Source organism: Hoplias malabaricus, chromosome 3 (genome assembly GCF_029633855.1).
Source record: "Hoplias malabaricus isolate fHopMal1 chromosome 3, fHopMal1.hap1, whole genome shotgun sequence".
In the NCBI taxonomy this organism is placed as follows: Eukaryota; Metazoa; Chordata; class Actinopteri; order Characiformes; family Erythrinidae; genus Hoplias; species Hoplias malabaricus.
The window spans coordinates 20,828,229-20,853,690 of record NC_089802.1 but is presented as its reverse complement, the minus strand read 5'-3'; the positions used below and the strand labels follow the sequence as shown (position 1 = coordinate 20,853,690).

The 25,462-nt window shown below is 38.6% G+C and overlaps 1 protein-coding gene across 1 annotated transcript; it reads right to left on the bottom strand.

Annotated features, from left to right (window-relative positions):
• Nucleotides 1–225: 225 nt before the first annotated feature.
• On the bottom strand, nucleotides 226–24,100 carry LOC136692059 (pantothenate kinase 3-like). Its single transcript, XM_066665128.1, has 7 exons — nucleotides 23,557–24,100; nucleotides 18,771–19,123; nucleotides 14,794–15,047; nucleotides 7,576–7,752; nucleotides 7,358–7,481; nucleotides 591–716; nucleotides 226–441 (listed from the first exon to the last, which is right to left on the bottom strand). Exons 1-7 carry the CDS (start codon nucleotides 23,807–23,809, stop codon nucleotides 382–384), a joined length of 1,347 nt encoding a protein of 448 aa, XP_066521225.1. The 5' UTR covers nucleotides 23,810–24,100; the 3' UTR covers nucleotides 226–381.
• Between the last annotated feature and the right edge of the window lie 1,362 nt (nucleotides 24,101–25,462).

The following is a 25,462-nucleotide window of genomic DNA, read 5'->3' as shown; positions in this document are numbered from 1 at the left end:
AAAAAAAATCAATGTGGGTTTGTAGGGGATGGTCTACTAACACAAATAGCTTCAGTTTGTTTAATAGTAGACTGTACCATAAGAGGCTTGGTCATTAGTGGTATATATACAAAAAGGAAAAAAAAAAAAAAAAACAAAAAAACACACACACACACACACACACACACACACACACACACACACACACACACACACACACCTCACCTCCAAACCCTGTTCATGTATCAATAACAACCTTAGACACAGGGAGGAATAATGCAGGCATAATCTTAAATATCTTAAACATTATCCAAATGGCTTTTCCTTGTTAAAGGAGGAGGCTTTCCTGGCATCTCACAGCAGCTTCTGTTTCTGGAAAGTTTTTTTTTTTTTTTGGGTTCCTCAGAGGTCCTCAGTCATCCTCAGTAGCTCTAAGAAGGCACCGACTGCCCCAAAATAACCCTGCAGACAACAGGGTGATCCGGTTGAGCCATTTTACCATTGTAATACACCACAAATTCATTTGAAATTTAAGTCAGATTGAGGTTGTATTATGTTCATGTTAGATATAAAATTTAACGCCTTTAAATTTAGGAAGGAAAAATACTTACTTCATGTTCCAAAAACAGGGCTTTCAGTTGTCCTTTGGACCAGAAATCCATGGCATAAGCTAGCAGCTTTGTTGACACCGTGTTTATTCTCAGGAAATTCCCAACAAATACAACTCTTTCAATTCTCTGAAAACAAAATAATAACATTTGATAATTGTAGAATCCTGTTTACACTGGAGAGGAAGAGAAACTACTGCACATGATTAACAAAATAGGTTTGAGAAAACAGTACTGAAAAGTCAAGTTTGTCTGCCATCTAGCTGTATATAGTTGTACCAAGCTTAGACTTACAACACAAATATGAATTTTAATCCCTGAATCAGTAAGTCTAAATGTATCAAACTAAACTATTCAATGATAATCCAAACCCTAATTATACTGCACTCCAGAGGTGATTGGTCTAAGACTGCAAGGGAAGCTCAGCTTCCCTAAAATGTCAAAAAATAAGTGATCAAATATATACTGTTGTGTGTACATGTCATTGAATAAATAGGCACTACAACGCGATCAACTTTTGTTCAGAATCAGCTTCTGGTAAAGACGCGGCTTTCCTCTCAATCATTCCCGCAGTTTCACAGTGATTTAAACAGTGTATAGCGAAGTGCAGCGAAACGAGACGAGTCATTGGATAAAGGCTGGGCTTTGTATTTTGGGCTCAGCGTCTCTGGGGGTCTATGGGGCAGTGGGCTGCCCTCGGCTGGCCCGGACAAGGTGCAAGGTGATTGGATGATCTGTCTGAGGTTGAATCCCTTTTTGATTGACAGCGAAATGAGCGAATCAGCAATCCTTTGGTGTAAAGATCCGTGGGAGCATTAAATTTTCATTCTGTTCTGAGTTGAACCAGAGACTTTCCGAAACATCTTAGCGGCATTTTCTTTGTTAAAAACGGCTAGCGACAAATCGAGCTTCTATTTCTGCTGGGTTTTTTGTAGCTGCTTGTGTTTGGAGACTGACTTCTATCACACTTTCTGACTTCTATTGCAGTTTCTGACCAGCGGGTGCTGCTGAGACCCTCCACCATCACAAAGCACACACACTTCACATGGGCCAAGGCCGTTAAAGCAGCCTAGCTCTGCTGGCCATTGAGAGGACACTAGTCAAGTCCCTGGAAAAGACGCCTTGTTGGTACAACAGGGTCACAGATCATTTTCTTGAAAAGGAACGGATGGTAGAATTTACGTATAAATAAACCGACACATTTTATGATGTAGGCCGAAAATGAGCTTCCCCTCCTTGAAAGACCAGCATCCGCCACTGCTGCACTCATATGTACCATGGAGCACTCCATTCAAAAGTAGTGTGTCCAAAATGTCTCTCAAAAAAAAAAAAAAAACACCAACATTGCACTCTCTCTACCAAATGTAGAGAAATGGGGACTTTCCCATCTGTTAACAGTGAAAGTCAAACATCTATTATTGTATGTAGTCACATTAGTGCTCACTCCACCTGGGATATACTGGGATTTTAGGGAGACATTTGCTGCCATTAAGGCACCATTTTTCCCAAGAAGTCCATGGAAAGACCATTACTCTTGCAAAACTGCAACAATTTTCATCCCCAGTTTTTTAAAGGATTAAAACGTATAATTAAAAGGAGTGTAATTAAGTGATAATCATGCCTCCCAATTTTTTGGAGTGTGCCACAGGCATTAAATTAACTTTTTTTTTTAACACATATACAATAAAGTTGGTTACTGAACACAGTGGAAACACTATTATTTAATATGTTGTATTTTTCTTTTTCTCAATTATATTCAAGTTGAAAAATATGAAACTAAATCATACATTCTTGTATTTAATGAATTTTACAAAAATATTCCAACATCTATAGAAACTGGGTTATACATTTGATTATAACCAGCAGAATTCTGTCAAACAAAATTTAAAAAAGCTGAAAGTAACAATACAGTGGCATCAATGGATTTGTGATAAAATGTGTAAATTATTTGTAGGGTAACAGTTCAATCCATTCAACCGACACAGACAGGTTCATGTGTGAGGTGAATATAGAGCATTGGCCCAAGGACAAAAGGGACACAGACATGGACAAATTTGTTGGCACTCTTACAGCTCATTGAAACAATGCTTAATTTCCACTAAAACTTGATTAAATTAAAAGCTATTTTTAATGTATAACTTAATGCCTTTGGTACGTCAGAGTAAAGCAAAGCAAGTGTGGTTATAAGACCATCTGCAAATCAAATCAGGCTTATTGTTACATCATATAACACAAGTGTAAGGTGAGTGAAAAACTTGGATGCATAGTCCTCACAGTAGTAAAATAAGTAGAAAATAATAATAATAAGTTATATATATGCTTGATGTTCCTGTCACTACTATTGCAAATGTAATTAAGAAGTTTAAGGTTCATGGGACTGTACCCAAGCTCCTTGGAATAGAAGGATAATATAAATTGTAGACAAAGCATGAATCCCATTTAACCCATTGCTCCTATCACTTAGCCTTATTTCTTCATTTTGCCTAGGGATAAGGTTTCTCGGTTCTTGTTGAGATAGAAGGGCAGGTCTAAGTTATTTTTTAGTAATTTTTCATATACAGACTGCAAGCAGGTGTTATGAATGCCTTGTGAATCACCAGCAGGATGGCTGCACATGTGATCAAATAAAAACAAATGTGAGTTTTTTTCCCTCATTTAAAACCCATGACAGCCATTGGATTATCTTAGTTTACCCTTTACTTCAAACAATCATAAAACATTGCTAGTAGCATGTTGTCTTGTTACAAACCGGATTCCAAAAAAGTTGGGACACTAAACAAATTGTGAATAAAAACTGAATGCAATGATGTGGAGGTGCCAACATCTAATATTTTATTCAGAATAGAACACAAATCACAGATCAAAAATTTAAACTGAGAGAATGTATCATTTTAAGGGAAAAACATGTTGTTTCAAAATTTCATGGCGTCAAAAAAGTTGGGACAAGGCCATTTTTTCCCCACTGTGTGGCATCCCCCCTTCTTCTTACAACACTCAACAGACGTCTGGGGACAGAGGAGACCAGTTTCTCAAGTTTAGAAATAGGAATGCTCTCCCATTCATGTCTAATACAGGCCTCTAACTCTTCAATCGTCTTGGGCCTTCTTTGTCGCACCTTCCTCTTTATGATGCGCAAAATGTTCTCTATAGGTGAAAGACCTGGACTGCAGGCTGACCATTTCAGTACCCGGATGCTCCTCCTATGTAACCATGATGTTGTGATTGCTGCAGAATGTGGTCTGGCATTATCTTGTTGAAAAATGCAGGGTCTTCCCTGAAAGAGATGATGTCTAGATGGGAGCATATGTTGTTCTAGAACCTGAACATAGTTCTCTGCATTAATGGTGCCTTTCCAGACATGCAAGCATGCCACAAGCACTCATGCAACCCCATACCATCAGTGATGCAGGCTTCTGAACGGAGCATTGATAATAACTTGGGTTATCCTTGTCCTCTCTGGTCCGGATGACATGGTGTCCCAGTCTGCCATAAAGAACTTCAAATTGTGACTCATCTGACCACAGAACAGTCTTCCATTTTGCCACACTCCATTTTAAAAGACCCCTGGCCCAGTGCAAACATCTGAGCTTGTGAAGCTTGCTTAGAAATGGCTTCCTCTTTGCACTGTAGGATTTCAGCTGGCAACGGTGTTCACTGACAATGCTTTCTGGAAGTATTCCTGAGCCCATTCTGTTATTTCCTTGACAGTGGCATTCCTGTTTGAGGTGCAGTGAGGGCCCAGAGATCACAAGCATCCAGTAGAGTTTTACGGCCTCTGAATCTTTTGATGATGTTATGCACGGCTGATGATGATAAGTTAAAAGTATTTGCTATTTTACGCTGGGTAACACCATTCTGGTATTGCTGCACTTTACTGCATCTTTCTGCGCAACAATGGTGGAATTGGTGGTCCTCTTACCATCTTGGCTTCAGAGAGACACTGACACCCTGAGAAGCTCTTTTTATACCCAATTATGTTGTCAATTGACCTAATTAGTGTTAATTGATCTTCCAGCTGTTCGTTATATGCTCAATTTCCTTTTTCCAGCCACTTATTGCTACTTGTCCCAACTTTTTTGGGATTTGTTGACACTGTGAAATTTTTAATCAACATATTTTTCCTTTAAAATATTACATTTACTCAGATTAAATGTTTGATCTGTCATCTATGTTCTATTACAAATAAAATATTGACATTTGCCATCTCCACATCATTGCATTCAGTTTTTATTCACAATTTGTTTAGTGTCCCAAATTTTTTGGAATCCAGTTTGTAGTTATCTAGTAAATTTCCAGTTCTACCTTAAATGGTGAAGCAATTCATTTCTGATGCTTAACGCTATTGCAATATTTAATGTGGAACTGGAAGTTTTGAGAAAAAAAACTTTTGCAGAATAAAAAGCTGAATTCAGCTTCAAATCACAGAGTTTGAAGTGGGCAACAATATACAGGGTGGGTCATTTATATGGATACACTTTAATAAAATGGGAATGGTTGGTGATATTAACTTCCTGTTTGTGGCACATAAGTATATGGGAGGGGGGAAGCTTTTCAAGATGGGTGGTGACCATGGTGGCCATTTTGAAGTCTGACATTTTGGATCCAACTTTTGTTTTTTTCAATGGGAAGAGGGTCATATGACACATCAAACTTATTGGGAATTTCACAAGAAAAGCAATAGTGTAACTTTATTCTTTCATGGGTTATTTACAAGTTTCTGACCACTTATAAAATGTGTTCAAAGTGCTGCCCATTGTGTTGGATTGTCAATGCAACCCTTTTCTCTCACTCTTCACACACTGATAGCAACACTGATAGCAGGAGAAATGCTAGCACAGGCTTCCAGTATTTGTAGGTCATATCTCAGAGGATAATGACCCAAAACACACAGCTAGAAGCATTACAAACCAGTGGCACCTAGAGCAGTTTGCTCAGGTCTCAAGTTTTGTACATACCATTTTCATTTATGCTATATTATTTAAAATATTCTGTTAAGTCTGATATGTATTAACAACGGAATACACTGGACACCAATTATTTATTTTCTGAGGAAATTACGGGGTTGTCTTTTAAGAGTACCAACAAATTGGTCCACATCTGTATCTGTACCTCAGGAAGTTGTGAAAGACTTTAATTTAATTAATGGGAAAAATGGAAGTGCTATCCTACCAGGCAGAGCAAAGCCTATTGTTCTCTCTGGTTTACTAAGGATCACACTCATGATCTCTTGATGTATCAAGTTGTTACAGTTTAGAGTGTGCCAGCGAAAGTTAACAGTTTACTAATTTTCTGTATGGTAAATATAATTCTGAGATTCTGAGAGGACCCTACAAAGACATGCTAGTTATGCTGGGATCAGACTACACAAATTTAGCCAGATATTGGCATGATTTTGTTGTATCCAACAAATTTCCAGTGTCTGAACCAAATTTGAGTGGCAGGGGACAGTAATGGTTGTGTAGTGTGACAAAGATCAGCAATGTGGCGTCAAGGATGCCCTACGACGAAAACGTTAGCACGTTAGAATTTTTTTAATCATCTTTTTGCCTTTTCTGACATCCTACGGCGTGTTCCTTGACGATGACCAACAGGAGGACAGAGCGCCGTTGGGAACGCATATGTAAACACAGAGAAGAGAAAGATGGAGGCTAGCTGCAGCTGTCAGGTGAAAAAACGAAACTGACATGATGCTCGTGACATGTTAACACAATATCCAAAGTTCTCTTTGCAGGAGACTATGTGTCTATTCTCTCCTCCTCGATACACACAGGAATCAGTCACAATTGTGTTTTCTTTGTCTTCTTTTTGGAACACAACACTGCCAGGAACACACACAGTGCTTCTGTGGCCATGATTGACAGTTTCTTGACCCGCCTCCCCGAGAAACTCTGAACTCACGCAATGATGAGAACGAAGAATGGTTCATGTCAAACATGTACTATTGCCAGTCTCCTGACCAAGACATGGCACAAATTTATAGCGCTAATCTGACATGAACATCGTGAAAGATTAAAATATTATGTAGACTGATCCAGGCATTGGGCACATTTTTGGAAACCTAAGATCACCATTTTTGTCTATTTTTAAGTTAATTACATCGCTTGAACAAAGCAACGGCCCTTCACATATTTTTGAAAATTTTATTGGGTCAATAAAAATGATCCAAAAATTATTATTTTTTTTATTTTATATTGACATCCATTGAAAGTTAAGGTGGTGTATTCCATCTCCTATAAAGTTACTATTTCGGAGATGCATGTTTATCTTTGCGCAGCGCTGATATGTTCCAAAATATGTTTTTTTTTTTTTTTTTACATTTTTCCTATAAACTGCACTAAAATAACAATTCTTATAAAGAGTAGATAAACAACAAATATCAAAAGCTGTTGTTCTGTGCGCTTTGATAGCCCTGTACAATGCTGCTTGATCTCCATGCCACAAGGCAACACTGTAAAGAAGCTGAAAGCACACAAATATTATTTCCTGCAGCCTTCTTTTTGTGACAATGCTGCTAAATTAGGGGTGTGGGAGCAGTTAAATTTGATATACATTTTATTTCAGTTCTGAAAAATTAGCACCTGACTATAATATATATATATATATATATATAATATATAATCAACCTGACTATAGCAAATAATCAATGGAAATTTCTTACTGATTTTATGTTAGCCACCATAATGGCTAATATAAATTATATAATTAAACTAATTTATAGTTTTATTGCATTGCTGAAAACTAAGAATTAAAAAAAAAAAATTTCATCAAACCTCATTTACAGCACACATACGGGCGATGGAACCAATGTTGTTTGTGATCGTGACAAGAGTGGCCCTAGCTAAGTCCTCTTTACTGATACTATCACGTCTCTCCTTGCTCATCATATGGCCAAAACTAAAGGACAAACAAAAACAAAATTCATAAGCACATTTGTACAAATAATGCATGAGGAAAATAAAAATGATTTTCAGAAGAAAGTATATGATACCTGGAAGCTACAGCAGATCCTTGAAGACCAAAGCGCTCATAATCTCCACCATAAATGTCCTTGACCAGCTTGTCAACATTAGTGCTGTCACCCTTTGCTGCCATCTCTAAGGCCTCCTCAAATGTCTCACAACCAGTGAGCAAGCAGCACAGTCCTAGAAATGTACCACCTCCCAAACTGGTAGGGGTGGGGAGAACAAAAACCCAAAAACACAACAAATATATTATACAATCTCAAATTCTACAACACTCAAATGTCTTTTGCTTTATGGAAGCTTATCAGTACCAAAAATAAAATAAGCATGTAATATGCAAAATGGCAGTGTAAACCTATTTTTAATTAACATATTCCACTCATGCTTTGGGCTCAAATTTCAAATTCAATAATTCCATTTGCATGAGCAATTTCAAAGACTATTGAAATCTCATTTAAAAAGAGGTTTGAATGCTTTGAGCATATTTGTTTAACTGATAATGCATGTCCAAATTGAATTAACATGTTTCATGTGATCTGCACAAAAATGGTCCAACAAATTATCATTAAAATGTTATTCACCACTATGCATTGCAATGAGTGAAAATGCATTTGAAATGTAACTTTCAAAATCACCACTGCACTAGTAAAATAAAATAAAAAATTCAAATGCTAAAAAGGAAACAGTGCCTCTCCACTTTGAAATAACATTTACACATTCTGGTGTAAATGCAAACTGTGCAGATTTCAAATACATTTACACAGGCGTCCTCACATGTTAATCATCCTGTCAGGACGGGACTAATAGCATGCTCAGCAAGCAAGGCTAAAAATATTGTGCCCAAAGAGTTTATCACTACTCTTACATTAGTAAAGGACGTGAAGAACAGAACCACTTGTGATGCTTAATGTGTTTATACCTGACTCCACTAGAAAGTTTTTAATCAACTGTGTGGCCAAAAAGACAGTCTCTCTAACCACAGGTGCTTTGCTGCTCCAAGACTGGCAGCATTGCACAGAAGCTAGGAGACTGGATTAACCATTTTCATTTGTTTGCCAATCTGTCCAACCCAACTCATGTCCCGATAGGCTGATTTGAGGTGGAAGGCTGTAGAACTTGAATGGTGGAGGCCTGGTTTGCATTCCTCAAGCATTTTGACACAGACACAGTTCAGCAGGGGTGATGTTATTGCAAAGGGGAGAGTTGCTGTTTCCTTTTGAGTTTTGCCATTTTTCTATCATGGTGGTGTGTTTGAAATTTACATTTCCAAATGCACTGTCACTGAGTGCAAATGCAATTACCATTTTGAATTTGAGCTCAAACTTGTACAGGAGGGTGAATATGCTGTTAACCAGAGGAATGGTGGAGAGCAGGAGGGTGAAACAATGGGTGAAAAAAACATTGGGCAGAGAATAAATGTAAAATGGCCAGCTGCAGTAGATAAAGTAGGGTGGAAGTGTATAAAAGATGATTTGAAAGGTTTATTGGCTGGTTTAAAGGAATCGGCAGAGAAGAAATTGAACAGTTTAGGTAAAGTTATTTATGATTATGGAATAGCAAGGTTTGGTAGGTTGCAAAAAAGCAAAGGGGAAAATATGGAGTGAAGTCAAGACAGCAAGCAGAAATAGATAAACTAATACAAGAGTTAAGGGCTCTTAGAAAGCAGTGGAGGTGAATAGGGGAAGAGGAAAGAGAGGGCATTATGGTACTACAGAAAAAGCTTAAGGATAGGTTGGCAGTGTTGAGAAGAGCTGAGAACTTGAGAAAAAGGAGGAAAAAGAAGGAACATGCAAGGGCAGCGTTCTTTAGGAATCCTTTTCATTTTGTGAAGACCTTTTTTGTTAAGGAGAAATCTGGGAGTTTAAAAGCTGGAAAGAGGGAATTAGGGGAGCATTTCAATGAAGTGTACACTGATAAGGATAAAGCAAAGGAGCTTAAGTTGCCACAAGATATTCCACCGCTAGGTGAAATAAAGCAGCAAATGGAGGTTTGTCCACCAAAATGGAGTGAGGTTCAAGATGTAGTGCATCATGCAAAGGCAGGTTTTGCTCCAGGGCCTAATGGTGTGCCGTATTGGTTGTACAAGTATGCATCTGAGTTCTTGAAGTTTTTGTGGAGGTGGATGTTTATATTCTGGAAGAAAGTGATCATTCCAAAAGAGTGGAGAAGGGCAGGCGGTATCCTTATCCCTAAGGAGAACGATGTTGTGGGTATAGAACAGTTTCTGCCTATAAGTCTACTTAATGTGGAGGGAAAGAGTTTCTTTAGTGTGATAGCGTGGAGACTTGCTGCTTATTTAAAAACAAACAAATCATATGATACCTCAGTACAAAAGGCAGGGGATTCTGGCTTTGCAGGATGGAACATAGAAGCATGATCTGGCATCAGATTCAGACAGCAAAGAAAGAGTGTAGAGATCTGTCGTTTTCCTAGATTTAGTGAATGCATTTGGCTCAGTCCCACATAAACTTATTTGGAAAGCTTTGAATATTTCCAGGTGCGTGATAAGGATATTCAGCTTTTGTACAGGGGAGTTTGCTACATCATGGCAGCGGTTAGAAACAGGTATAATGGCTGGGTGTACGATTTCACCATTAGCATTTATGATGGAGATGGAGGTAGTAATCAGGGCCTCTAAGTGGGTCGTAGGTGGGGAGCAGTTCCATAATGGTACTCAGCTTCCCCCTTTTAGGGCTTACATGGACGACATGATGATCCTGATGACTACTGTGCCTTGCACACGATGGTTGCTGGGAAAGTTAAATGATAATCTAAAAGTTGGCTAGGCTGAAAGTTACACCAAGTCTGTCAATTGTCAAAGGGAATCTTGTACAGGAAAAGTGTTGGATGGAAGAAGTGATTCCTACAGTACTGGAGAGACTAGTGAAGAATTTAGGTAGATGGTATAGTACAGTGCTAAATGATACCAACCAAGTTGTGGGAATAAAAGCTGAACTGGTGAAGGCTAGCAGTGATAGATCACGTCTGCAAGGGAAGTTGAAATTGTGGTGTCTGCAGTTTGGCTTACTGCCTCATATTAGATGGCCATTGACAGTTTATGACATTTCGATCACAGAAGTAGAGAGGATGGAAAGGGTTATGAACAAGGTTATAAGGAAGTGGCTAGGGGTACCACGGTGTTTAAGTAGTGTGGCATGGTATGGGAGAGAGGTAAATGGAGCTACCCCTCAAGTTTAGTTGAGGAATTTAAATGTGCAATGGTGAGTCACGAGATGGTTTTGTCAGGATCAAAGTGAGGGTGAACATATTCAAGTGCATGCACAGGCTATAAATATTGGTAGATGGGTAAAGTACGAGATTGGAAATTGCTGGTGGACGTACGTAAAAAACTGCAGGTCCCAGAATGCATTGCATTAACTACACTGAGGCCAGATATGGTGCTGTACTCCGAAAGTAAACAGTTCAATCTGAGAATGCAGTAGACCAAGCATTTGAAAGGAAGAAGCTGAAGTTCACGGACTTGGTGGCTGAGGTGAGGGAACGTGGGTGGCACGCACATGTTAGACTGGTGGAGATAGGTGTTAGGGGATTTGTAGCCAAGTCTGCCACATCCCTGTTTGTGCAGTTCCGCATTAAGGGCTGGAAATTAAGGGCAGCTGTGAAGGAGTTATCAGAGACAGCTGAAAGTAGCTGTTGTGGATAAGAAGAACACACACTAGCTGGGGAAATGCACTGTGAGGTGCTGTTGTGGTTGGTTGGTTATGTAGCATGTAAAGATCACATTGAACTGGTGGCAGTGAGCATGCATTAATGGTGCCAGTGGGGCTAGGTACAGCCTTAGTCACCAGGGAGGCCAGTGTGGATTTACGGTTGTTGATACTTAAGGATAAGGTAGGACTGTAAAGCTAGCTTGGAGTGGGGTGGGTCTGGGACACCAGAATTCACAGTTGAGCGTTCTAGAGGTGTCATGGACTTACTTCAGCGAAACACTGACAAGGGGAGGTGCCTACCTGATGACCCCTGTAAAGAGCTAGTGATGCAGTGGTTGGTTTGGGTACTTATGTGATGGGCTCAATGAGTAACCGTAGATGTTAAGGGTCGTTGGTAGCTGATCGAATCATAAAAGGCCACAGAAACCTTAGGGTATCACTGTAGGATTAGAAAAATAGAAATTGTGTGGCTGCTGGTTGGAAGAGGGTGGTGTGGGCCCTATGTGAAGCTCTAATGGACTGGTATAAGATATTTTACCTTGTGTATGATTATAAGTATTTATTTGTGGAACATTTAAATTCAAACTTAGGATTACGCAAATTGCGCATTACATTTTCATTTTGGAACTGATATGCTTCCGTACTGCTTTAACTACTTTATTTCTGGCCCTGATTTTCGGATTTAGATTTTTTGGATAGTAGACATGACCAATACATAAGAGAACATACACTGCACATGCTTATTCCAAGGAGTGTGAGGTCTGTTCCTGTTCTTTAGTGTTACCTAGTTTTTAATCACATTTATGATTTTTGGCAAAAGCTCTCATACAGAGCTACTTATTACTCTAAACCTTTTACAGATGCAGGCTAATGCTGTGTTAGGAGTCTTATCCAAAGACTGTAGAATGGTGTTTCTCCTTGAACTGTGACTCCAACCCAAGTTCTGTGTGGGAAGGCAGCACAATCACAATAACTATTGACTAATACATACTTTGAAGGTACAAATCTATGGACATGTATGCATATATGTAAATATGTTCATATGCATTTCTCTCTTCCACATTTTGTAGTTTATCTGTTTGTGTCCATTTATATTATTACCCCAAAATTATCTGAAAATCTAAAAATTATGTATATATCCAGCTTCTTCACCTGAAAAAACACAAAATTCATATTAACACTGCTTTGTCTTTTATACAGGTGCATTTCAATAATTAAAATATCATCAAAACGTACATTTTATTTCAGTAATTCAATTCAAAAAGTGAAACTCATTCTATGTAGATTCATTACAAAGAGAGTGATATATTTTAAGCGTTTATTTCTTTTAATGTTGATGATTGTCTTACAGCCAATGAAAACCCAAAAGTTATTATCTCAGAAAATTAGAATAATCAACACCAAACACCTGCAAAAGTTTTCTAAGCCTTTAAAATGGTCCCTTAGTCTGGTTCAGTAGGCTGCACAATCATGGAGAAGACCTCTGATTTGACTGATGTCCAAAAGGCAGTCATTTACACCCTCCTGCTGTATCCAAGCATATTAATGGAAGGTTGAGTGGAAGGAAAAGTGTGGTAAAAAAAGGAGCACAAGCAACAGTGATAAGAAAATTGCATTACAAAATGTGGGGGAGATTCACAAGGAGTGGACTGCTGCTGGAGTCAACGCACACAGACGTATCCAGGACATGGGCTACAACTGTCGCGTTCCTTGTGTGAAGCCACTCATTACCCAGAGACAACGACAGAAGCGTCTTACCTGGTCCAAGGAGAAAAAGCACTAGAATGTTGCTCAGTGGTCCCAAGTCTTGTTTTCAGATTAAAGTAAATCTTGAATTTCATTTGGAATTCAAGGCCCCAGAGTCTGGAGGACGAGTGAACAATCCAAGCTGCTTGAGGTCTAGTGTGAAGTTTCCACAATCAGTGATGGTTTGGGGAGCCATGTCATCTGCTGGTGTTGGTCCACTGTGTTATATCAAGTCCAAAGTCACTTCATGTTTCTCCTTTTCTGACAAGCTTTATGGAGATGCAGGTTTCTTCTTCCTGCAGGACTTGGCTCCTGTCCACACTGACAAAAGTACCAATACCTAGTTTAATAACTACTGTATCCCTGTGCTTGATTGGCCAGCAAACTCACCTGACCTAAACCCCACAGAGAATCTATAAGGTATTGTCAAGAGGAAGATGAGAGACACCAGACTAAACAATGCAGACGAGCTGAATGCAACCTGGGCTTCCATAAAACCTCAGCAGTGCCACAGGCTGATCACCTCCATGCCACGCCACATTGATGCAGTAATTCATGCAAAAGAAGCCCTGACCAAGTATGAACATATACTGTACACTTTTCAGCAGGCCAAAATTTTTGTATTAAAAATAATGTTTTAAAAATTGGTTTTATATAATATTCTAGAATAATAACTTTTGGGTTTTCATTGGCTGTAAGCCATAATCATCAAACTAAAATATGACTGAAATATAACTTAAAATATGAGTTTCAATTTTGAATTAAATTACTGAAATAAATTAACTTGATACTTGATATTGATGAGATTGAAGTTATTGAGATGCACCCGTGTTACCTCACAAAGTACACACTGGTGTGTTCAGTCTGAACAAGTAATTAGAGATTTTTCTTGGTTTATAGGACCCATGAAAATGGTTAAAATGTATTTCCCCCTTGTTTTTTTTATATTATTATTTGTTAACCCTATGTGAGAAGAATCTGATTAATGATGGGCCAGCTTCAATTCACCTACTGTAAATTCTGTATGATGTTTCTGTAATTGTTTTTTTTTTGTATTTTCTTTTTTTTACAGCATATGTCAAAAGCAGACAAACCAAAGTTATTTGAGCTGTTGTTTTTTAATTACATTGCATAAATAAGCTACATAAATATGTTCACTCTGCATCTAAATGCTACTGCTAAAATTCTAAAACTATCATGATAATGCATGACTTGCTGCACTAAATTCTCAATTGCCCCGTACTTTTTAACTCCTAACATGTCTCATGATGTTTTAAGTAGAAATATAATGTTTATATCATGAATAAAAGAAAATACTGGAAGTACATTTCTATGCTTCATTTGTCCATTTAACTTCTATAATGGTAAAATATTAAATGAAATTTATAATCCATGTTGGTTGTAAATAAATCAGAATCTGTTATGATTGCCATTTTAACTCTTAATTTCCACTCATAGTCCTTTTTGAAAGTCATGCAAAAGCCTATAATAAATGTATGTGGTAGAGAGTCAGTGAAGAATAAGCACTGCATTTTATTTTATCCTTGAATGATTTGAAGTTTTCAAAAATGCAGAATGCCCCCGTTGGCAATGACTTAACTATTTAACTGGAACTGGCAAAAGATTTAATGAGACAAATATTTACAAAAGTGGTAATAAAATAAATTTTCTAGAATAGGACGTAGTGTTTAATGTGTACAGTGTAGACCCCTCATATTTCTAAACCCTATTGTCATAAATACAACCACATTATGACCATCGGGTCCCACACCGATTAGATTAAAATTTAGTGGGGTGATTTTGTTTACACATACAGAGGTCATTTACCTGGTGCCTGTGACTCTTTTGTAATCATCTTTGGAGTATACTGCCAAAATGCTGACCCCTGAGCCGATGTTTACCAGCAACATGGGAAAGGGGTTGTCAAGGCAACAAGGCTGCTTGACACAGTTTTCAGGATCGGAGGGGTTTTGGAAAAAGTAGCACTCGGGGTGGCCGTTGAAGCCCACTGAGTCGACATAGAGAAGGCCATGAATTAGACCGTCCAGCTCATCCAACTTCTGCAGCTCAAGATTAGCCACCTGCAAGGAAAAAACAAAGCAAACAAAAAAAAAAAAAAAGAAGAACACACAGTGAGAACAGCAGGAACAGGAAAGGCAATCTGAAGCTCCCTCGATGCCAACACGGACTCTGCTCACAAATTGGTAAACTGGTTAACAGAGGTTTGAGTGCCACAGAACTTAGAGAAGTGTAATGAATAAAAATAGCTTGGTGAATTTATAAGCATTCATATTATCACGTTAACAGTTAGAAAGGCTGAATGATCTGGAGAAAACATCTTATTGTTATATTTCTGACCAATACTCAATATATATTTTCTTTTCTGTAAATTAAGGTCCAGGCCTGATCGATATATATATAGTCCTGGAAATAATCGAGTTAAACGATATTGTCATTTTAAGACCATTTTATGTCATTGACATCACGATAATACAAAAGCAGAATAATTCAATAACATTTTTTAAAAGAATTATTTTTTTGCATAATCATATTTACTTAAAATATTCAGATACAGGAATTTAAAATGCAACAAATGTTTAAAAATCCTAAATAAACAAAGCATATATAAAATAAAATAAAGTATTTAAACAAATTGCTAAATGGCTTCAGAATAGAGAGACCAGAGAAACCCAGAGAACAAAACAGAGTGAGCTAAAATACTGGTGATGTTTATTCTCATATAAACAAACAACACCAGAAAACCACAATGAGCGATATATGGTAGACAAAAATTACTCAGTAAATGTCCAAATATTATTCCAGGTAGGCCCCAGACCCACCGCCACCTGGAACTGGATAAGCGGTTACAGACAATGAATGAATGAATGAATGAATCTACATATTTTGTTCAACAAGCTGATAGTGTAATTATTCTGAAAGGCCTAGTCAATTTAAAAGTATTAGTACATCAGCTGTAAATAAATGTGCCTCAATAAGTAAGGAACTGCAATCACAGCTCTTGAAATTTGATAAATTATTTCAAGAGAAAACAGTATAATGTATTCCACTGAAACTTACAGGATCATACTTGACTATAACCATCCATCCATCCATCCATTATCTGTAACCGCTTATCCAATTTAGGGTCGCGGGGGGTCCAGAGCCTACCTGGAATCATCGGGCGCAAGGCGGGAATACACCCTGGAGGGGACGCCAGTCCTTCACAGGGCAACACAGACACACACACATTCACTCACACACTCACACCTACGGACACTTTCGAGTCGCCAATCCACCTGCAACGTGTGTTTTTGGACTGTGGGAGGAAACCGGAGCACCCGGAGGAAACCCACGCGGACACGGGGAGAACACACCAACTCCTCACAGACAGTCACCCGGAGCGGGAATCGAACCCACTGACTATAACCAAACCCAATATTTTTTAAAGAAAACAACACCTGGAAAAACTAGTTTTGCCAGACTGCCATTAGCAGAAAAGCATTTGTCACACAAGCTTTGCTGATATTTCAGTAATGGAGAGGTGGTCAGTCAGGTGCATCCAAAATATACATACGTCTTATCACAAATCACTGAGAACAATTTACTCTCGGGTAACGTCCTGTGTTGACAAATGGCATAAGATGCAAGAATTCACATGGACCTGGATAAATGGTATACCTCAGAATTAAAGAATGAATATTTAATACTGACACCAAGCATTTAAAATGAGAACTACAATACAATTTCAAAACAGTGGATAGAGCTTTCTGCCTCCTCCCTCTTCTCCCCAGATGCAAAGCTTGACCAGGTTGCCAGTTTGAGAAAAACTGAACATACACAAAGAAGCAAGAGACAAGTTTAAGGATTTTGAACTGCGATAGCTATTTACCAATTTACACAGAAAAGTCATTCATCATTACAGTAAAATATATATCTATGCTATTTATCTAGGCAAAAACAAGTGATGAACAAGTGGCCGCCTTTTTCCCAGCATTTACAAGCCTTCACTGTCCAAATCAACCTACATGAAGTAATTTATTGATTTTTCCTTCCACCATAAATATCATTTTAGGAAGTAGATCTTGGCTGATTCACATTTTTCATATTCAAACATTTCTTTCCACCTTAAATGTGTCAGTTTACAAGTCTTGGCATTATTTGTCAACTTTCTCAGTTCCACATTAAGAGCTGAGGATAGCACCAATTTTTAAACTGTTATTCCACTTTATTCATTTAAAACACACAAACCAGTACATCATGTCACTAAACATTTACCTAAATTGAAAAAAAAAAATTTTTGGGAACGATTCACCACTGTTTTTCCTGCCTTTACTGTCTAAATACACATTAAATGTTTAGATTAGATAAGGCTGATATTATCTGTCTTGGTAGGTTAGCTGCTTCTAAACTGCCTCTATCTTTCAAACACATGGCCAATATTTTGCTCCATCTCTGGTCATGGAGATTTTTTAAGAAGGGCACTGAGACCTTTTGGGACTGGTAAAAACATTATTTATGTCCACTTCATAGCTGAAAAATGCTATGTTTGTGGACCTGGCAACTCGGTGGGTTGGGACTGTAATGTGATGTGATTGGACAGGGGTTGGGATCTCAGAATGAAATTCCAGTAGAGCTCCCCTCCAGACTAGGTGCTTCTCAAAGAGAATATACTGCTTCAGTACTGCTATCAGAGATGCCAGTGCATCAACTTAATCTATGATGAAACACCTTGGATATTTTATGACAATTACAATAAATATCTTGCAGATTGCTCCTTAGAGGCAAGTAGAACAACATTTCTTTGTTTTATAATGTAAATTGTGAAAAACTGACATTCACATTTCATTAGTATTAGTTAACATAGAACAAATATATAGTATACTGAAATGCCACAGAAAAGTTCAACTGAGTTTTTTTTTCCTCAATTCAGGCATCCCATGGAAAAGAATGAAATCAGAAGATTGTTCATTTAAGAATCAAATTATAATGCTTATAATTTCAAGCAACCAACCCAAAAAGGACTTTGGTAATCCATAAAGCTGTTTTTTGACATTAGTCAAAGTTCTAAATATTATTAAAATAAATATCTTAAAACAATGAAAGCGTCTACAAAGAAAAAAGTCTTGTAAACAATGAATTTATATTTACAGAGTTTAGCAGACACTCTTATCCAGAACAACTCACAAAAAGTGCTATGTGAAGCTGTGATGCTGCATGCAGGCAAGTGCTGTGATAAATCCTTGCACACCCTGCTCCACATGCTACCTCAGTGCAATTAGTGCTTTAGAGTGGCCCAGTGCTTGGCCCACTCTGTGAGCTACTTGAGGATGATTCAGTTTCACTATACCTGGGGCCATTAAAACTAGCTACTCCTGCTCTTTGACCTACTGTGGGGAAATTAAAAACTAAATATGCCCATTCTGCGAGCTACTGTGGTATGATTAAATGTTGCTATGACCTCTCCACAAGTGGTCCAGCACAGAGTTATTATTTACTGAAAAATAACCAGTTATGGAGGGCAAGAAAATGCATTTTTTAAACAGGATAGAGTTTAAGCACATTAGAATTGGACACATAAATAGAACACATTTGTGTGTTACATTTACATTAAAAAGAAGCAACAATCAAATTCTGTAAAGTGGGTGATTCATTCCTTGGATCATAAAATGGGTTACTGAGGGAATCACCAACTAATTCTTCATCTCATGTGAGCTTGTAGGAAAAAGTAAATAATTATAATCACACACATAAATACAGTTTGATACATTAATTGCTAATTATTTTTTTGCTCCTGTAATGCTCACCGTCCTGAAGTCCTCTTCAAACTTGTATGCTCCCCCTCCAGTGGCACAGAGTGTAGTGTGTAAGCTGGAGAAGTTCTTGTCACGGCCCATCTGAATAAAGCTGTGCATGTCATGTGTGGGGAAGCGGATGAAGTGCAGGTTTCCTGTGCGGCCACACATAGTGAGGTTCTTCAACTCCAGGTGCACGTCTCGAATGCCCGTGTTGCCATAGGCCACATTGGACGTCAGGTAGCGGCGAATGCTCTTCAGGCTCTCCACCTCTTCCTGCTCTTCCTCTGCCGTGATGTCTTTTGGCTCAAAATAGACTAGCTTCACCAGGGTGCCCCCAATATCCATGCCAAACCAAGGGAAAGCTGCAGAAACATTAGAAACATTAATCTGAATATGCTTTATTTTGAATGAATTATATGAATAATATGAATTATATTAATAATATGAATTATTAACTCAGTTTGTGTTTCAACCCATAAGAAGCCTCAGGCCATTTGGCTGTATTTACAAAATTGTCCTAAAACCACATCCATTTGACCTTTTTCCTACAATAGTCTTCAGTCACAGAGTCCACTAGGTGGCATGCCCCAAACACTACTGACCTCTGCTGCTAAAGCCGAGTCTATTAGGTCTACAGATATTCATTCGTCACATTTGACATTAAGTTGAGTGCTACTACCCCTCTGGAGTCACAGATCACGCCAGTGTGGTCTAACCACTTGGCTGGTTTAAGACATCACACATAAACTGTTAACTTTTGTTGAAAGTGCTGCTTTAAACAGTGTATTGGTTTTCTTTAGACTGTGATAAAAAAAGGGTGACCAACAACACTGTTTCCACCAAAACTGAATAAGGTAGATAGGCAATTTTTACTTCGTAGGTTTCACGTGTAATTCATGTATATTACTTCCCACTCCCCATAACCCCCACCTCTTGGCCCACCTGTCAATTTTTAAATCCCAGTGTGGCCCTTGAGCTGAAATGTTTGCCCAACCCTGCCCTACAGCCAAAAACAGACCAAAGAAACAGCATGCTCATCATTGTTTGTCTTCCACATTTCTTGCCCTGTTCTGTAATTACTTTGAGCCCAAATCCCATGTAACATAGACATTACAACACCATTTTGTAGCATGTATTTTAATACATCGTGAAATTGGATCAGAGTTGTATGTAACATGTAAGAGTTGTATGTAACATTGGAAATGTTATGGAAACATTTGAATAGTTAAAATGGTTCGAACACACTATTTGGAAACATTCCAATGGTCTCCACGTACTCAGCAAGCACACCATTATTCTATAAATAAAGTCACACGTACACAAATTCACAAATAGTCTTTTCACTGCATCCTGAATGTTCAGTAAATGTCACTTAGGGACATCATGGTTTGTGACAAACGTCACCATGCGTTTTTATGAATTAACGGCAAAGGCATGCCCTAGCTTCAGCTACCTATTAATCTAGTCAAACTTTGTAAAGCTCAATGAAGTAGTAGGGGCCATTGTAAGAAAGCACTGCAGATGGCCAGTGCAGTGTGGTGGAACGAGCTAAAGGAAAATGTTCTACTGGCTGATATCTTTCAGTATGAGCTCAGCACAAGTAGAGAGTCATCAGGAATAGAAAGACGGGTTCACTATTTTGCAAAAGTATGGAGCTAAATCATCCGTACCTATAGCAGAGCTGAACCTGAGTAGTGCTGCAGATGTGGAACTGACCACAACAAATAAAATGACTTAATAATATGGAAATATAATTTCCAATATAAAGCAATATATAATATGATATATATACACACAATACAAATCAGCTGTTATTTAAAAAACTCCTTGGATGTAGTTACTTTGAAGGAGCAATAAGTAATTTTCTACAAGCATACTCCTGTAATTTATGATTTAAAAACCCATTAGAAACTTTATAATGGAGCATACGTTGAATTTTTAAGGGACTACAAAGTAATTTTGATTTACATCTCATGTAAGTTGCACTTTACATAATCTGACACAAATCACTTTCTTAAATAATATTAGCACTTTTGGGAGGTAAATTAGTTGCAACTGAAAAACCTATTGGTCTTTCCAGAATTGAAAGCTAATGGAAATTCCATTACATCTTAGACCCTTCCAATGTTGTGCAACCACTCTACATCTCCATGTTCTGCTAAACAGCTGTCTGAAGATCTTCATATGAAGAAACCAGTGCTTTTGCAGACTTTTAGCCAATTTTTCAAACATAAGTAAATATTTCCTTCCAGAACAACATATCAACACAGTTTTCAGATGATTAAACAACTGATCATTCATTCATTATATGTAACCCTTATCCAGTTCAGGGTCGCGGTGGGTGCAGAGCCTACCTGGAATCATTGGGCGCAAGGCGGGAATACACCCTGAAGTTATCCTTCACAGGGCAATCCACACACTCACTCATTCACACCTACAGACACTTGAGTCGCCAATCCACTTACTGACGTGTGTTTTTGAACTGTGGGAGGAAACCGGAGCACCCGGAGGAAACCCACACAGACACAGAGAGAACACACCAAACTCCAAACAAAAACAGGCTTTTTTTGTTCAATCCATAAACAGCAGTTTGGACAAAAAAAGTCCATGTTTATCAAGTTTATCAATATCAAGTAGACACAGGTATGAACATGCTCTGCATTGAAATTTTTCCTGGGGCAAAGGGGCACTGTTATTAAATGGGCTGATTAATGGCTATTATACTAATCCTCTTACATTACAAGTATTGCCAGTGCTTTGGTGGTTTTGCTCTTTACTCCCTGGAACACTGCAGTAAAGATTTCACAAGAGGATTTCTAAAGACATGGCCGAATAAAAAAAAAAGAAATGATTGAGAGTTGTTTGAGGTGAAATGCTCCAATCTTTATTGTGATTTTAAAATAAAACTGGTAAAACAGTGCCCAAATGTAACAGTGTAGTAGGATTATCAGTATTCGTCTATATATAAAGGTGCAGAAAACCTTATCACTGGCTAGTAAATAGTGTCTTTATATGTATTTTATATATTACATTGGCTTGTTCAATGCACTATAATGTCTAAGCATTCATGTTTCTCCACAGGAAACATTTAAAAATAAAACTAGTCTGAATAACCTTGCTTGCATTTTAAAGTAATGCATTTTATGAAGCAATGTTGTGGTAATTTCCAAATAAGAAGATAAAATTCATTATATTTTCAACAAAAAAATGAAAGACTGTACAACAGTACAGAAAATTATTACTGACTCTGCTGCTCATACAGGGGCAATTTACACAGAACAAAGAAGAAGAATTCAGTCTGATGTTGAAGGCATATGATTAATAAGGGAAGCCAAAATACAAATTTTCTAGGGTTTATTATCAATAGCTCAAATGACTACGTTACTTCAATAATAATGATATATAATTGGATTTACTGAAGACTGAGGATCTTTGTTATTTACCCCAAGAAATCAGGGCCCATGTATTTTATTTTAGTTCAAATTCACTCCTAGGTGTTCATGTAATTGTACTAACATTTGCTGTGGGTTCTCTCTTCTGGTATTTATTTAGAATGTTTCAGCTGGGAATAGATCACTTAAATCAATACTTCATTGAGTTGATGAGAAATCCTAAGCATTGTACAAATAGAGGCAGCTTGTATGGCAAGAGAACATGTAGGTGAAAAATTATTTATTCCCTGCCATGAGGCTCAGGGAGAGTAAAGTACTCTATAGCTGTAACAAAACGAGTGACAATGAAGCATGTGAGCCATTGATTTGTAAATGAAACACACACATTCACACACCAATTTGAGATAACGATTGGCACACAGAATGAAAATAAGATCAGAAAGGCTGCAACCTAAGTGGACAACTCCAAGGTATGAGTTACATATTGGACTTATAAATGAAACACACAAGCCTGAACATACAGAGCCAGCATTCATTGTTAATATGCCAGACGACTGTTATAGTACTACAAGACCAGAGACTGTTAAACACATCCAAGAAATACCAGGCTTTAGAAACACCACTCTGGTATTAGTCGGCATAAAATTTACTGAGAATAGAGGACATGATAATAATAATGTTCTTCTGCAATCCAATCAGCGTAGTTCTAATGGTTGGTGTGTATTGAGGACTCGTTGTTCCCCGCCCCTCTGAGAACTCGTTGGCGGAACGCCATGTCAATCACATCAGACGTTCGTGACCACGCCCAAGTGATCTGTCTCGTCCAATCAAACGCGATAAGGATGACACCTGATTTCACAACACAAAATACCATGGACAATTTTTCACATTTTCTTAATGAATATGAAACACGGTTTGATTGTGACATGGATATTTTCCTCCTTGTTAACCGAAGACAAATACAGCATTACAGTGACACTAATAAAAGGTGTAGCCTTCCAATGTGAAACATCAAGAATTGACAGAACTTGATCTATAAAATATAAGTCTTTCATGGGAATTAAAAGGCAAACCGGCACAAAGCACTGTATATTATATGACAAGAGCTGAAACGTATTATTTTAGGGAATCGTCTTCCCAAACCTGATGAGAAGAGCATAAAGATGTCTGTCGTCTGAGATGACGGCGGTGCACCGAAATAATTCCCAATTACATGGCAGAAAAAGTGTGTGATATGACAGTTTGTTTATTTGGTTAACCTTTGAGCTCTGCGAAGCGCCAGCCTGATTAATTTAAAAATATATACGTTAATGGCGCAATGTTAGCGTCGCCTTTGTTTGTTAGTGGAAGAAGCGAGGAGAGATAAGGTTAGAGAGAGATTGTTTTGTGTATGAGGGTCTTACGGGGTCTGTTCTTCTTGCCCGAGTCCATCCTCCTCCGGAGCCTGCAACGCTTGGCCGGAGAGCCGCTGTTGTGAACATCAGGACGGTGAAGATGGTGGAAATTTTCAGCTCCATGATGGCTCCCGCCACAGTTAACACCGAAGCCACTCGCGCTCTCTCCTCCTCCTCCGTTCGGCGGATGGAACCCGTTCAACAGCCCGTTCGTGAAGTGGGTGGCCGTCCCTTTCTGCTCAGAAGATTGGGCATTTTCCATAATTTGACACAGTAAGGTTCCCGCGGGGCCGAGGCGAGTCTAAGGCAGTGAATGTCGAGGCGGTTTAACGACTCCGTCTTTTTTCTCCTTCGTTGCGGCCAAGATGCCTCCGAGTGTTGATTATTTTAGATTAAATTATGTTCCCAATGCTACTGTAACGGACAGAACGGGTCAAAAACCGTGTCTAGATCCAGAATCCGAGGTCACTCACGGTCATTTTAGTGTATTTTCTCGTCTTGCTTTACCGTTGCAGCTTCCGAGTCAAACACCCGGTTCGCGACGTCACTTCACACAGCGAGTCTCGTGTGTTTTTCCACCCGTATTTAGACAGAGTCCGCCCTCCTACGCGGGGATTGGTCTTTACCCTCTCTCTCCTTCATCCGTATTCAGATATACTCCCCACCTGCCTTTCGACACGAAAACCATCAGCCAATCCCAGTACAAGAGGGCGGGGCTTTGTGGGTAAAGCAGAATTTTTAATATTGCGAAAAACCCCCATAATCTTGATATGACAACTTGTGACAGAGCCACATCCTACACCATTAAATGCGCTTCTAACATGAATGTACAGTTTAGGATGCTAGAGTACTGCTTGGGAAGCAACCTGGTGTCCTCAGTAAATAAAATTTAGAGTGGACTACTGGGGGTCGAGGGCGCGGCTATTTAGCTAGCACCACTTGAGAGAATGACTAGACATAAAGAAGAATGAAGACTAACTTTAAAATAGAGATTATGCGATCAACTTTGATTCTGTTTTGACCATTAGTGACCCTTTGCTATCAGCATACTTTTCCTGCTTTAAGGCAAAGTGTCAAGTTAAATGGGTGAAATAAAAGAGCACTCCACCCATTTCACAGCACCCCACTATGTCGCTCTAATTAAGCCATCAACAAATCCACATGGACTTCTTAGAAATATAATTAAAAATTATAATATGTGACTTGTATCCCTCCAGGGTCCTAGGGTTGTGGGTTCCTGCTCCGGTTGAATGTCTATGAATAGTTTAGTGTGTTCTCCCCGTTTCCATGTAGGTTTCCTCTGGGTGATCGGGTTTCCACCCATGGTGGAAAGAAAAAGTGTCCACAGATGTATTTTGCCCTGTGAAGGACTGGCTCCCAGTGACGGTAGGCTCCAGACCCCTGCATTTTGAGATGCAGTTGAAACACAAATCTGGTTTATTGCACCCAAAGCTCCAACAGAACAATTTGCACAGCAGATTGCATGCATTACACGCACAGAAACTAAAACACAGGCATCAACCCTGTCTGAAAGGCCAAGGTGTCAGACTGACAGTGCAGTGACAAAGCTCTAGTCTAGCATCTGCGCTGCCTTTCTGGCTCTCCATGGTCTGTTATGCTGTTCTCTGTTTATGATTTACACTATATTAATTGTTTTATTTCCTCCAGGGCTGACCAGAGGAATGTGGGTTCTCTAGTCTTGGTTTCCTTCAAAGTTTCTTCTTGATGCTCTGAGGTTCCTTGCCATTGTGGCCTCGACTCGCTCACTTTGTGCCAGGACCCTGAATTCTGTGAAGCTGCTTTGTGACAACACCAGTTGTAAAACGTGATCTGTAAATAAAGCTGAAAATCATTCACAAATATAGTTTTCATGTTGGGGCGGCATGGTGGAGCAACAGGTAGTTTGGTTTGTTGC